At 38.0% G+C, this 13,229-nt stretch overlaps 1 protein-coding gene across 1 annotated transcript in view; it reads left to right on the top strand.

Annotated features, from left to right (window-relative positions):
• Arp1 (Actin-related protein 1) overlaps positions 1-13,229 on the top strand; it is a 341,295-nt gene that overhangs the window by 288,047 nt on the left and 40,019 nt on the right. The window contains exon 8 of the mRNA XM_090385032.1: positions 7,797-7,971. Coding sequence (XP_090241158.1) covers positions 7,797-7,971 — 175 coding nt within the window. The remainder of the gene's footprint in view (positions 1-7,796; positions 7,972-13,229) is intronic.

Here is a 13,229-nt window from a genome sequence, read left to right as displayed (position 1 = left end):
AGGAGACTGGTGTTCCATGGGTCCGTAGGCTGAGTGGCCAGATGAACGACAGAACCCAACTAGCAGAACCCAACACAGACTAGCAGAACCCAACACAGTACAGGCCACACAATCATATACACCATCTGGCCTTTACAGGGCGCCTCCGTAGCCAGGTGGGAAGGAGCAGCAGTGCGTAGCACACACTTCTTGATTAGACCGGGTTCGAGCCCGTCATCACCAAATATGGAGGATGCGGAAAGGTCAAGGGAATGACCACCGCATATTCTCGGAGCAATATGGCCTTAGTTGCTAATGCTCCTAAAAACCAAATAACAAACAAACAAACTGGCCTTTACAAAGTTTGTATTGCATCTCAAAGCTACATCACAGATTTGAGGGGCATCCCCAGTGCGACTTGACCTAGGTACAGTGTAATGCTATACACTACCTGTTCGGTTTACTACAGTGATGCAGTTTAATACTTCATATTTAAAGCTTCCCCATTTTGTTTGTAAGAAAGCAGAAGACATGACATATACATAATTTGGTTTTGTTGATCAAACTTTCATTTAGTATACACTGTTTGGTCAAAACATTAAGACCACCCATGTGTTTTAGCATTCGGCCATATCTCTCTGCCTGGTAGCAAACATTTCACAGTGAGAACTGGTAAATGTGATACTGCAAGTGCATGGCATATGGTCCATATGAAGTACTTGATTGACATGAACAAGGGATGGGATATGACAAACTTCGAAAAAGGAACGATTGTCGGGTTCCAGTTGAAAGGTGGCAGTACTGTGGAAACTGCAAATTTGTGGGCTGTTCTTGGAGCATTGTAGTTAAGGTATTCCAAAAGTGGACAGATAGTGGAACACAGTAGCAGTCAATGGGCCAATGGCAAGTGCCCATGCCTCATCAGTGGCTATGGTGAATGTACACTGTCCTCATTTGTGCTAGCCAATAAATGGAAAACAGTGGAACAGCTGACCATGAACTTTAACCTGGAACACCCAGTAATGTTTCCAAGACCACAATCCAATAAACTCTCCTCTGTGGTCCACAGAAGTCGGTGTCTAGTCAAGTTACCCGTGCTCACAGCCACCCATCAAAACAACACTGAAAGTTTGCATCTGAACATCATTGGACCATTGATGACTGAAAAAATGTTGCCTTTTCTGATCAATTATGTTTTCTGCTATGCCTTGTGGATGGCAGGTATTGGGTATGACAATAAACTGCAGAGAGGAATTACTCCATTGTCCTAGTCCAATAGAAACAGGCAGGCAGGTGGTGGTGGTAGCAGTAGTGTTTGGGTATAGGGAATGTTTTTCAGGAAATCTCATTGCTTTCGTACCCCTAGACCAGTGTTTCTCAATCTTTTTTAATTATCACCCCCCAAGGGGTTTTTTAGACAATTGTTTTCCTAATTTCCCCCCCCCATTAAATTTTAAACAAGAAAATATTTTATCCTTACTCTTTTTATTCAATGGGATCCCTGAGCCTGATGCTTCTTAGCTAAAAGTCCAATGTTCAGTATGATGTCAGTAAGTTTCTTTCCTTTGTTAATATTTTATTTACTGAACTAAAACCACTTTCAACATATAACACATTGGAAAACAAGAAGTACTTTAGCTATTTCAGACCACATTGTTGGATAAAGAAGTTCAGTTGTTTTTGATCCCCACAACTCGGCCATTCTACCTTTTTCGAATTTATATTTCCATTCTTTGTTACATTTTAATTCAACAAGTTCTTGAATTTCTTCACTAGCAGAACCGGCATCCATCCAATCGGATCTAACATCTATGGCTTCACTTCAAAAGAAAAAAAAAAAAAAAAAATCTGAAAATCTATTTTTCATTTCACCTTTTAAAGAACACAAAGGGTCTGAATAATTCTTAAGATCATTCTCGGTGAGACATAGATTGATTTCAGCTAACTTTTGCATACCATAAAATGGTTTTCTCATTAAATTGCTTTCAAATATTTGCAGTTTTTCAGTGAAGGTTTTTAATACATGTTTGCAGTCTAGCACCGTATTTAATTTCCCTTGAAGTTGAAGCAATTCTTCTTTAAGTTTTCAAAAAGTCCAAGCCATATAGTATACTGTGCCTCCTTCGCTTTCTAAAAAAAAACTAATTATCATATCAAAAAGGTTTACAAATCTTGTTAGACAGTTTCTTTAGAAAGCCATCTGACTTCTGTATCTGAAAGAAGCCTCACATAATGTTCTTCATTATCAACACAAAATTTTCTGAAAAGGCAATCATATTTGCTATGTGACTTTATTTTATTTGATGGTTTTAATAACTATACTGAGAGACTGATAAAGAACTAAAATGTTTTGAAATGTTTTGAACTGAAAGAAATGTTTTGTTCAACCTGATGATGTCCATGCATAGTGCAGTGTATTGCAAGAACTTTGGGACATACTTCCTTTAGATGGATTATAAAACTTGTCTTCCAATGGTACTTGTTTTTCATCGAATCATATTTTTACAGCAGCAAAATTGTATGCTCCAGTACATTTTCTATAGATTTTACAAACAACATCTCTTCTTGCAATTTACAATCATCATCGAAATAACGAACGTATGCCATTATAAGGGCCTTATTGTCAGGAACTGTGGATTCATCAATCTGAATAGAAAATTTTCTTGTTTTTTGTTTGTCAATTACATCAGGTATATCAGGCTTAATGTCGAAGTTTGCAGGTGATACAAAGGCTGGCAGGGTTGTCAACGACAGTAATGGCAGTGTGCTACTGCAACAGGATCTAGAACATTTGGGCAGATGGGCTGAGAAGTGGCAACTGAAGTTTAACATTAACAAATGCAAAGTACTGCATGTGGGTAGAAGTAACCCCAGAGAAATGTACCAACTGTGTGGTACTACACTTAGGGTGGTAGAAAATGAAAAAGACCTGGAAGTAATTGTGTAGTCAGATATGAAATTTTCTGACCAGTGCAGACAGGCTGCAAGACCAGGTCATGGGGTATTGTCAATGATACAAGAATTTTGCTAGTAGGAATAAGGTGATTATTCCCTTGTATAAGGCAAAGGTCAGGCCAAGCTTTGAGTACTGCATACAAGGCTGGAGGCCTCATTTTAAGAAAAGCTTGAGTTGCTTGAGCTTGTACAAAGAAGGGCAACAAGATTGGTGAGGCAAACAAAAGGGTGGTCTTATGAAGAAAGGCTTAAGTCCTGCAAATTGCAGCATCTGGAGACTACGCACCTGCGAGGTGATCTGATTGATGTGTATTAATCCTTAAATAGGTTGAACAGGCTCAATTCTGATGGGGTTCTTCCTCTTGCTCAGATTACGAACCTGATGGGGCATAAATTCAAATTGAGGAAAGACGGTTATAGATGTGCATAAATTTGCCTTTAGCCAGTGGGTAGTTAATTGCTGGAACAAACTTCCATCTGTTGTTGTGGAAGTTTCATAGCTTAAATAAATTTAAGGATGAACTGGACAAACTTTTAGAGAGAATGGATGTGTGAAATTGTGTTTTTTTTTTTGTTTTTTTTTTTTTTTTGGCTAATGCTATATAAGCTTGCTTTCTTGCATCACATGTCTCTATTACTGCTACTACTAATTAGCTGCTCTTCAATGCTAACTACCACCACATCGATTGTTGTTCAAATTGAGTTGTTGCTCAATGGCAGTGCTTTTAAAATACTGTAAGGATTTTGTCTCTAATGTAAATTACAGTCTCTAATGCGGGTCATATAACAGTCTTAGCAACTGTATAAGTACTACCAGTTTTTGTAATGATAGCTGCAATTTTATAAGATGTAATCACTCCATCCAACTTTATCAGGATGGTTCCTCTTTAAGTAATAGTAATAGAGGCATGTGATGCAAGAAAGCAAGCATATGAGATTATGTAGCATCAGCCAAAAAAAAAAAAAAATTATTCACACAACCATTCCCTCTAAAAGTTTCTCCAGTTCCTCCTTAAATTTATTTAAGCTCTCAACTTCCACAACAACAGATGGAAGTTTGTTCTTGCAATTAACCACCTGTTGGCTAAAGGCAAACTCTGCACATCTATTCTACAACTGTCTTTCCTCAATTTGAATTTATGCCACCTCAGGTTCGTAATCTGAGCAAGCGGAAGAATTCCATCAGAATTCAGCATGTTCAACCCATTCAAGGCCTTATACACCTCAAATCAGATCATCTCGCAAGTGCCCGGTCTCCAGCCACTGCAATTTACAGAACTTAAGCCTCTCTTGGTAAGAGGACCCCTTCATTCCCCTCACCAATCTTGTTGCCCTTCTCTGTACATGCTGAAACAAATCTACATTATTTCTAAAATGAGGCCTGTAGACCTGTCTTTACATAGTACTCAAAGTGTGGCCTGACCATTGCCTTATACAAAGGGATAATTATCTCATTTTCCCTGCTAGCAAAATTCCTGTATATCATTGACAATACCCGATGACCTGCTCTGGCAGCCTGTCTGCATTGCAAAGAAAACTCCATATCTGACTGCACAGTTACTGCCAGGTCTTTTTCATTTTCTACCATGCAGTTTCCACTTCTCAGCCGATCTACCCAAATTTTCTAGATCCTGTTGCAGTGGCACACTGCCATCACTGTCATTAAGACCCCTGCCAACCTTTGTATCATCTGCAAACTTTGACACTAAGCCTGATATACTTTCATCAATATGATTGATAAATATACAAAACAACAGTGCATTCTTTGTCACTCTTTTTTACCACTCTTTGTCATCTCCCACTCAACCACCCTTTTATCCATTGTAGCAACTTACCCTTAATACCATTCTGCTCCAATTTGTACAGTAGTCTTCCATGCACTTCCATGCACTTCCTGACCACTTGGCTATGGAGGGTTCCTCCTCCGTAGCCAAGTAGTCAGGAGCGGGAGTGCAGTAGCGCGCGCTCTTTGAGTAGACCGGGGTTCAAGCCCCTGACTGCTGAATACGGTTGATCTGCCAACCCGCACTGGACCAGCGTGGCAGATAATGGTCCATTTTCCTCAGCATGAATTGTTGAGGAGGCTTCCATCCTGCAGTGGGTTGATAATGGCTGCACTTTACTTTTTTTTTTTTTTTACTTCCATGCACAACTGTCAAAAGCTTTCCTGATATCCAAGTATATGATATAAAAATTACTTTTTGCTTCCAGTTGCTTTGTAACCACATCATAGTATCCAATCAAATTTGTCAGACAAGACTTTCCCTTAACAAACCCATGCTGTGTCTGAATTATTTCTGCAGGCTTGTCTAGATGATCCTGCAATGCATCTTTAACCAGTGACTCCATTATTTCACCCGGAACATAAGTTAAACTAACTGTTCTGTAATTGCTCGTGTCACCCTTTGATTCCCTTTTGTGAATTGGGGATACATTTGCACATCTCCAATCCATGGGCACTTCCCCTGAGTCCAAGGATGCTCTAATAATTATGGATAAGGATTTGCTTAGTGCCTTTACTGCCTCCTTTAATAAAACTGGATAGATCCCATCCACCCCAGGTGCCTTTCTTATGTTTAACTTGAACAATTATTCCTCCACTTTGCTCTCAGTTATTAAAAAATCATTAAGCACCCTGTTACAGTTTGAGAAACTTCTGGCATTTTCCTTCCTTAATAACTCCTGTATGAATGTAGATGCAAAATACTCATTCAGTTCTAAAACTAAGTGATCCAAAATACTCATTGAGTTCTAAGTTATCTAAAAGGCTTGATGGTTTCATCGCCTCATTTGAAAAAGAACTACTGTATTACACATAAGACACATTAGGCTATCTTGAGTCAAAAATAACTTTCAATAAAATCATAAGCTAGATATTCATCCAGATATTTTTGACACTTTTTCTTTTCAGCACTTGACACAATTGACGATGGGTTGAATAACTTAACTATTAATAACTTTTTTAAGGCATTTAATAACTTAAACAATTTTTATTTAACTCTCAAAGCTCAGTTCACTCACATAGTCACTGTGGATCGAAAATAAACAACTTCCACGAGGAAACAATAAATCAGTACTAAATGTCGCTTAGGAAGTAGAAACAATAGATTGAAACATTTCCTCTTCCCATCCATGTCCTCATGTATTGACCAATGAATCAAAAAGAATAAATAAATAAACCACACCAACAACGCTGCCATCGGAAAGGCGCTAACGCCGAGGATAGCGGAGACATTACCTCTGAAAGCACTTAAGCATTAAATGCCTATAAAAAGCAAAGGTGGTTGAATTAAATCATGCCCATTATCTTTCTTTGATCAAAAATCTTCTCGCTCACTCCTAATATAATATACCTATATGTTAAAAATCACTTTTCTTAGGGGTAAAGAAAACCCAATGAGAGAAATTAAATATTAAGGAATAAGATGTCATCGGGTAGGGATAACTTTGGAGGGCAACAAACCATTGTAATACCCATGATTTTTTTGCCCCTGTTGAGAATCCCTACCCTAGACTATTCTGAATGCTAAAAAATACCTATGCATTGACAATCTTAAAGCCTTAATTGAAAATGAGACCAACTTTCAAGCTCTTCAAATCTTCACCAATGACATGTTCAGCAGAAGAATGCAGTTTCTTCACCACACTGGATAATTCAACGAACTCTTGCTGAACTGTTCCTTGTGTCACCGACCAGCCATCCTGGACGACTTGAATTCTTTTGTTCTCTGAGTTTGTTCGGAGATGTCAACCACTGGTTTATCTTTATTATTATTTTATTTATTTATTATTATTATTAACTTCTTTTTTATTATTATGTTTTACTTATTTATTTATTTGTTTCGTTTTTTTTTTTTTTTTTACTTATTTATTTTTATTTTTTTTATTTATTATTTATTTTTTATTTATTTTTTTTTCTGCTGGTACTCAGGACTGGGCATCCTGAGTACGGGATTCCTAGCATCCACTGGTATTGCACTACTTCCGGTGAATGTGGGATTTTAGTGCACTACTGAGGTGCAGATAGTAGATTATGCCTGGCTCCATGTGCTTTGGGACGGGCATCAGGCAGCAGTTGCTCAGGTGTCACCTGCTCACATTTCAGGTCCTGGAGCCATTACAAGCAGGCCACATACATACATGCATACATAAATGTTACTGAATGTGCATACATATATTTCTTTTACTTTTGAGTCATTGAGAATTTTGTTGCATTTTACAATTTTGTAAGAGAAGCTCCATTTTCTTTTCTGCTGGAGTTTCTTACACAGGTTCGAATTATTATAAATAGTGTTTCTGTTTATGTATTTTTGTATTTATGTAAATAAATAAAATATGCATTGTGGCTGATCAAGTACACCCTTCGTGGTGACTGTCTCGCTGGATGGCACAGTTTGTTCCAGCAGATTAACACACCTTGCCACATTATTGATACTGTTCAAGAATAGTTCCCCAGATATGAATCCCATAAAACATTTTGGATTATGTGGAGCTGTCACAGGTCTACTGGATGCAATGCTAGCATACAACCTACATCTTGTAATGTTCAGAGGCCTTCTAGAGTCTGTGCCTCACCTTGTGGCAGTGGTACTGATGGCAAGAGGAGGACATAACCACTATTAGGCAGGTGGTCATGTTTTGGCTTGACAGTGTATTATATAAAAGTTTATTTTTTGTTTTAAAATTTTTTTATTTTGTTTGTTCATTAGTGTCCCACGTACCCACATGTTTACTCTTTGGTATTTAATAGTATATTCATTACACATTTCATTATCTGCGATTTCTTCTTCTTTTTTTTTTTTTTTTATGCCATATTTGTTAAGTATGATATACTCTAAATTTAAATTTTTTTACTTTAATAGATTGGCCCAGCCCGTTTTAGGGCTCCTGAAATATTATTCAGACCTGACCTTATCGGTCAAGAGTATGAAGGTTTGCATGAAGTACTAGTGTTTTCTGTTCATAAATCTGATATGGATCTTCGTAGGGTATTATACCAGAACATTGTATTATCAGGAGGTTCAACTCTATTTAAAGGTAATTATTTATTTCCATTACAAGGAATTTATTATTAAATTTTGCTTAAAATTAGGTCACTTATATTTTAGACTATAGAAATTAATAAGCAGTAAATGAAGTAGTAACAGTATTAAGCCCTCACACAACAAAAACCCATGTATCATGCACCCAGACATATAGCAAAAATTCAGAACCATTCAGCATCATTTGGAGCCAGTATGCTTTTTGATTTTCCAAATTTCTTGTTTACTCATAGTTCACTGTTGGTAGTAATGATAGGTTCTAAAGATGGGATACACTTGAATAGAATGCGTATAAGAATATTTTCTGATGCTATTGAGGCTATATTAGTTGGATAAGAAAATCATTAGTTTTTGGGGGAGGGGGACAAACCTTGTACTTTTAGTTTGACAGCCATAAGCACAGGTGGAATTAATTTTTGTATTGCTTCTATTGTGAAATGTAGTGGCCTGAAAGAGGGAAGGTGATATTACAAGAACTGCTAAGGGCTCTTATGAGTGGTGATATTGCTGGTGTGACATCTTATACTAGCAGTTACATGAGCGATGTAAGAGTTAATAAAACCATGATCAGGCCTATGCATTTATTTGCTTGGATACACTAGTGTTAGGTGCATAATAAATAAATTTGATGAGTTTGAAATACTGATTAAGTTTTCAAATACTAACATTTTGGTGCCTCCGTAGCCAGGTGGGCAGGAGCAGCAGTGCGTAGCACAAGCTTCTTGATTAGACCAGGGTTCGAGCCCGTGACCACCAAATACGGAGGATGCAGAAAGGTCAGGGAATGACCACCGCATATCCCCAGAGCAATATGGCCTTAGTTGCTATTGCTCCTAAAAACCAAATAACAACAACTAACATTTTGATATAATAGAAATGTGGTGTTATAGTATTGGCAATGCTGAATTTGAATATGATAATTACAATGTGTATAGAAAGAGGAGGGGTGATATTTTTTGATTAAGAAGCACGTAGATTCTAAATCAGTACAACCATTAGACACGGCTGGTGTTATGTTGAGTCAGTCTGGTGTGATTTAAAACTGGGAAACAAAGATATAGGCCAAATGACTGTGAAGAGTATAATGAACACCTGTAGAGACAGATATTGATTAAAACTCATTGATTGGCACCTCACTTGTATGGCAGACCAAATAAAATAATAACAATATGGCAGCCAGATGGGCAGGAGCAGCAGTGCGTAGCACATGCTTCTTGATTAGACCGGGATTCGAGCCCGTGAGCCACCAAATATGGAGGATGCAGAAAGGTCAGCGAATGACCACCGCATATCCCCGGAGCAATATGGCCTTAGTTGCTAATGCTCCTAAAAAAAAAAACCAAATAATAATAATAACAATATGGCAGAACAGCTCTCGGTTTGCTGGATGATTCTTTTCTTTATAAACATGTTAGTGATACATTTATCATTGGGTGTTGATCTGTTTATCAGTAGTGATTCATTTAGATGGAGCGATCATAGTTCATTGGTAAACTATTTGTCTTGATAATAGAGGCATGTGATGCAAGAAAGCAAGTGTATGAGCTTATGTAGCATCAGCCAAAAAAAAAAAAAAAAAATTTACACAACCATTCCCTCTAAATGTTTGTCCAGACTACAGATTACTGATAAACTGAATAAATATTTTGCTTATTCATTCACAAATTAACTTTTGAATTTATTTGAATTTTTTTGAATTTTGAATTTTTTTGAATTTATTTAACCTGTCAACTTCCACAACGACAGATGGAAGTTTGTTCCAGCAATTAACCACCCGCTGGCTAAAGGCAAATTTCTCCACTTCTATTCTACAACTGTCTTTTCTCAGTTTGAATTTATGCCCCCTTAGGTTCGTAATCTGAGCAAGTGGAAGAATCCCATCAGAATTCAGCATACTCAACCTATTCAAGGCCTTATACACCTCAATCAAATCACCTCACAGATGCCTAGTCTCCAGCCGCTGCAGTTTGCAGAACTTAAGCTTCTCTTGGTAAGAGGATCCCTTCATTTCCCTCACCAAAAGCTTAGTTACAGGGATGATTATAAATTTTCAGTAGAGTCTTGTTCTGCAGTAATTACAAACAAGTGTGCAATAATCAAATTACTGATGCAGGTTAAGAGAAATATTTTGCCTAAGAATGCAAAGAAAAGTAGCAAGTAATTCTTTTTTGAATGTATTTAACACTAAGAGGAGGGAGATGAATCATATTGGTCTACTGGATATATGAATGGCATAACTGTTGATGGTCATCTACAGATTACTGATAAACTGAATAAATATTTTGCTTATTCATTCACAAATTAACTTTTTAGAGGCAGGGTTAGTAAATGGTAAATGGTTAGTAAGTGGGTAAGTCTAATACTGACTGGAAGTTAAAGGATTTAATAATAACAGAAAGGAAGGTGCTGCAACTAAAAGTGAACAAAAACTCCTGGGCTGATGGACTCTATCCAGTTATATTAAAAGAGGCTAGGAAAGAGGTAAACCTTTAACTATAATAATGAGAACATCCTTAGATTCAAAAGAAGTACCTGCAGATTAGAAATGTGCAAATATATCTCCCATGTTCACAAGAGTGGTTCAAGTGGTGAAGGGGGATAACTACATACCTGTAAGTTTAACCCCAGAGAAAGTAATGGTGTCAATAGTTAAAGATCATATTGGAGTATATCCATAAGAAAATCACAGCATAGATTTGTTAAAGGAAGATTGCCTAACCAATATGATTAGCTACTATGAGGTTGTCAGAAAAAAATGATTTTTGCAATATATACTTAGAGATTTCAGTAAATCCTTTGGTATCAGAGGATTTACTGTACCACATGTACAATTGTTGTGTAACTTGGAACAGTATGGCACTAGAGGCAAGTTTTTACTATGGATAAAGGGATGTTAAGTGTGGTAGAAGAGAAACTTCTACCACAAGAAAGTGGTTATAAATGACCACTGTTCTTCAAGAAATAATGATTCGTGGCGTACCATAATGGTCATTGTTGGGTCCCTTATTGTTTTTATATTTATTAATAATATTGATGTTTAAGTATTGCCAATAATGTAGTGAGATTAATGAGGTTAATCAGTGCATGCTACTTCAAGAAGATTTAGTTAATCTAAGCAGATGAGCTGGAAAATAAAAATTAAGGTTTGTCATTGATAAATGTAAGGTATTTCATATGGGCAGCAGTAATCCCAGAATAACACCTCAGAATAATTGGATGGTACTGCACTCAAGATGGTGGAGAACAAACCTAATAATGGTAAAAGACTACTAGAATTGTATGTAAGTTGTGCAGTCGTAACTAGAAACATAGTATTTCAGTATATACAAAGGGTACTAGGAAAGTTTTGCAATACAGCTTTGTTTATTTAATTTTTTCAAAGTAATTTCCTCTACATTCAATACACCTCTCCATCCTCCGAAACCAATTTTTAAACCAGTTCTGCCAAGTTTCACTAGAGAGTAAAGCACACTCATTGTCCCAAGCCCATAGAAGCTCCTCATCACTGGAAAACCGCCGCCCTTTTAGCTTCATTTTCACATGCGGGAACAGTGCAAAGTCGCAGGGAGCAAGGTCTGGACTGTAGGGAGGGTTTGTTATTTGGTTTTTAGGAGCATTAGCAACTAAGGCCATATTGCTCCGGGATATGCGGTGGTCATTCCCTGACCTTTCCGCATTCTCCGTATTTGGTGGTGACGGGCTCGAACCCCGGTCTAATCAAGAAGCGTGTGCTATGCACTGCTGCTCCTTCCCACCTGGCTACGGAGGCGCCGTGTAGGGAGGGTGCTCGAGAAGTTTCAGTCCTGTCATGGTCAAATATTCGGTGCAGGCTTTGGCGTGGTGAGCTAGAGCATTATCGTGATGGAGGTACCAGGTGTCCATTCTTGACTTTGGCCGCAGGTTCTTCATAGATCCAATGACTTTAGGCAGGCATTGTTCAGTATACCACTTAGCTGTGACTGTCTTCTGCGTTTCCAAAACGACACGTTCCACAATTCCACTCAATTTGAAAAATACAGCTATCATTTTCTTCTTTACAGATCGGGATTTTCTGACAGTTACGGGTGTGTCGTCATCATCAAAGACCCAAACTTTGTTTTGAGCCTTGGTCAGCAGATCGTAATAGTACAGCGAAGTCTCGTCACCTGTCACGATGTTGTTCACATACCGAGATTGTCCCTTATCAAACTTTTTTAACATCTCCCGGCACCAAGTCACACGTCGTGTCATCTGCTCTTCAGTCAGTTGATGCGGCACCCAGAGAGAACAAAGTTTCTTCACGTGCAAATGATCTTGCAGAATCGAACGAATTGCTGGTGCATTTAGGCCCAAAGTATCCTCTATCTGTTGGTAGGTCACTCGCTTGTTTTCGTCAAGCATTTTCCTCACAGCAGTAACGTTTTCCTCCGTAACTGACGTTCGTGGCCTTCCCGGCCTCTCAGAATCCTCCAGAGTGAAATTTCCCCTTTGGAATTCTCTATACCACCTGAATATCGTTGTACGATGTGGACAATCATCATCTAGTGCAAGAGTCATTTCTTCTAAGCACTGGTCTATGGTTAAACCACGCACGAAATTATACTGAAAAACTGTCCTTATCTCATTTCGTGACCACGATGCCATCGCAAGCACTTTACACTCTCACTACTAATGAATAACTGAGCCCATCGACTTGGTGCGGCGGCTACTATGCACGTATGAACATGTCTCAACATGCAGCAACAAGCAGCTTCCTGTGATTCATTGTTGCGTCATATTGCAAAACGTTCCTAGTACCCTTTGTATATAGCTGCAAGTTTATGTGGAGACCTAGAGGTTAATTGTATGACTCTGACATGAAGTTCTTGGAGCAGTGCAGTACTCTGCTAGGAAAGCTTATGAGGTTCTGTCACTGATATACAGGAACTCTGCCAGCAGGACAAAGAGGTGTTATCCTATAATCACCTCTTCGTGAATAGGCCACATCTGGAATAATGCATAGAGTTTAGAAATTTCATTTTAGGAAAGATGGAGAAGAGCAACAAGAATTGGTGGCGGTGGTGGTTGCACTAAATAAGGCTTTAAATGGGTTGAGTAAACTAAATGCTGGTGACACTTTTACTGTTTCTTGAATGATATGCAATGGGACATAAAATTAAATTGAAAAGCGATGATTGCAGAATAGATGAGTGGAAATTTGCATTCAAGCAAAGAGTAATTGATTGTTGGAATAAATGTGGACCTAGTGTTGTGGAATTTGGGTAGCTTTAATGT

This window comes from Mastigoproctus giganteus, chromosome 11 (assembly GCF_048544385.1).
Source record: "Mastigoproctus giganteus isolate SK-2022 chromosome 11, ASM4854438v1, whole genome shotgun sequence".
In the NCBI taxonomy this organism is placed as follows: Eukaryota; Metazoa; Arthropoda; class Arachnida; order Uropygi; family Thelyphonidae; genus Mastigoproctus; species Mastigoproctus giganteus.
The sequence above is the reverse complement of the archived record's forward strand: the minus strand, read 5'-3'. Positions and strand labels throughout refer to the sequence as shown.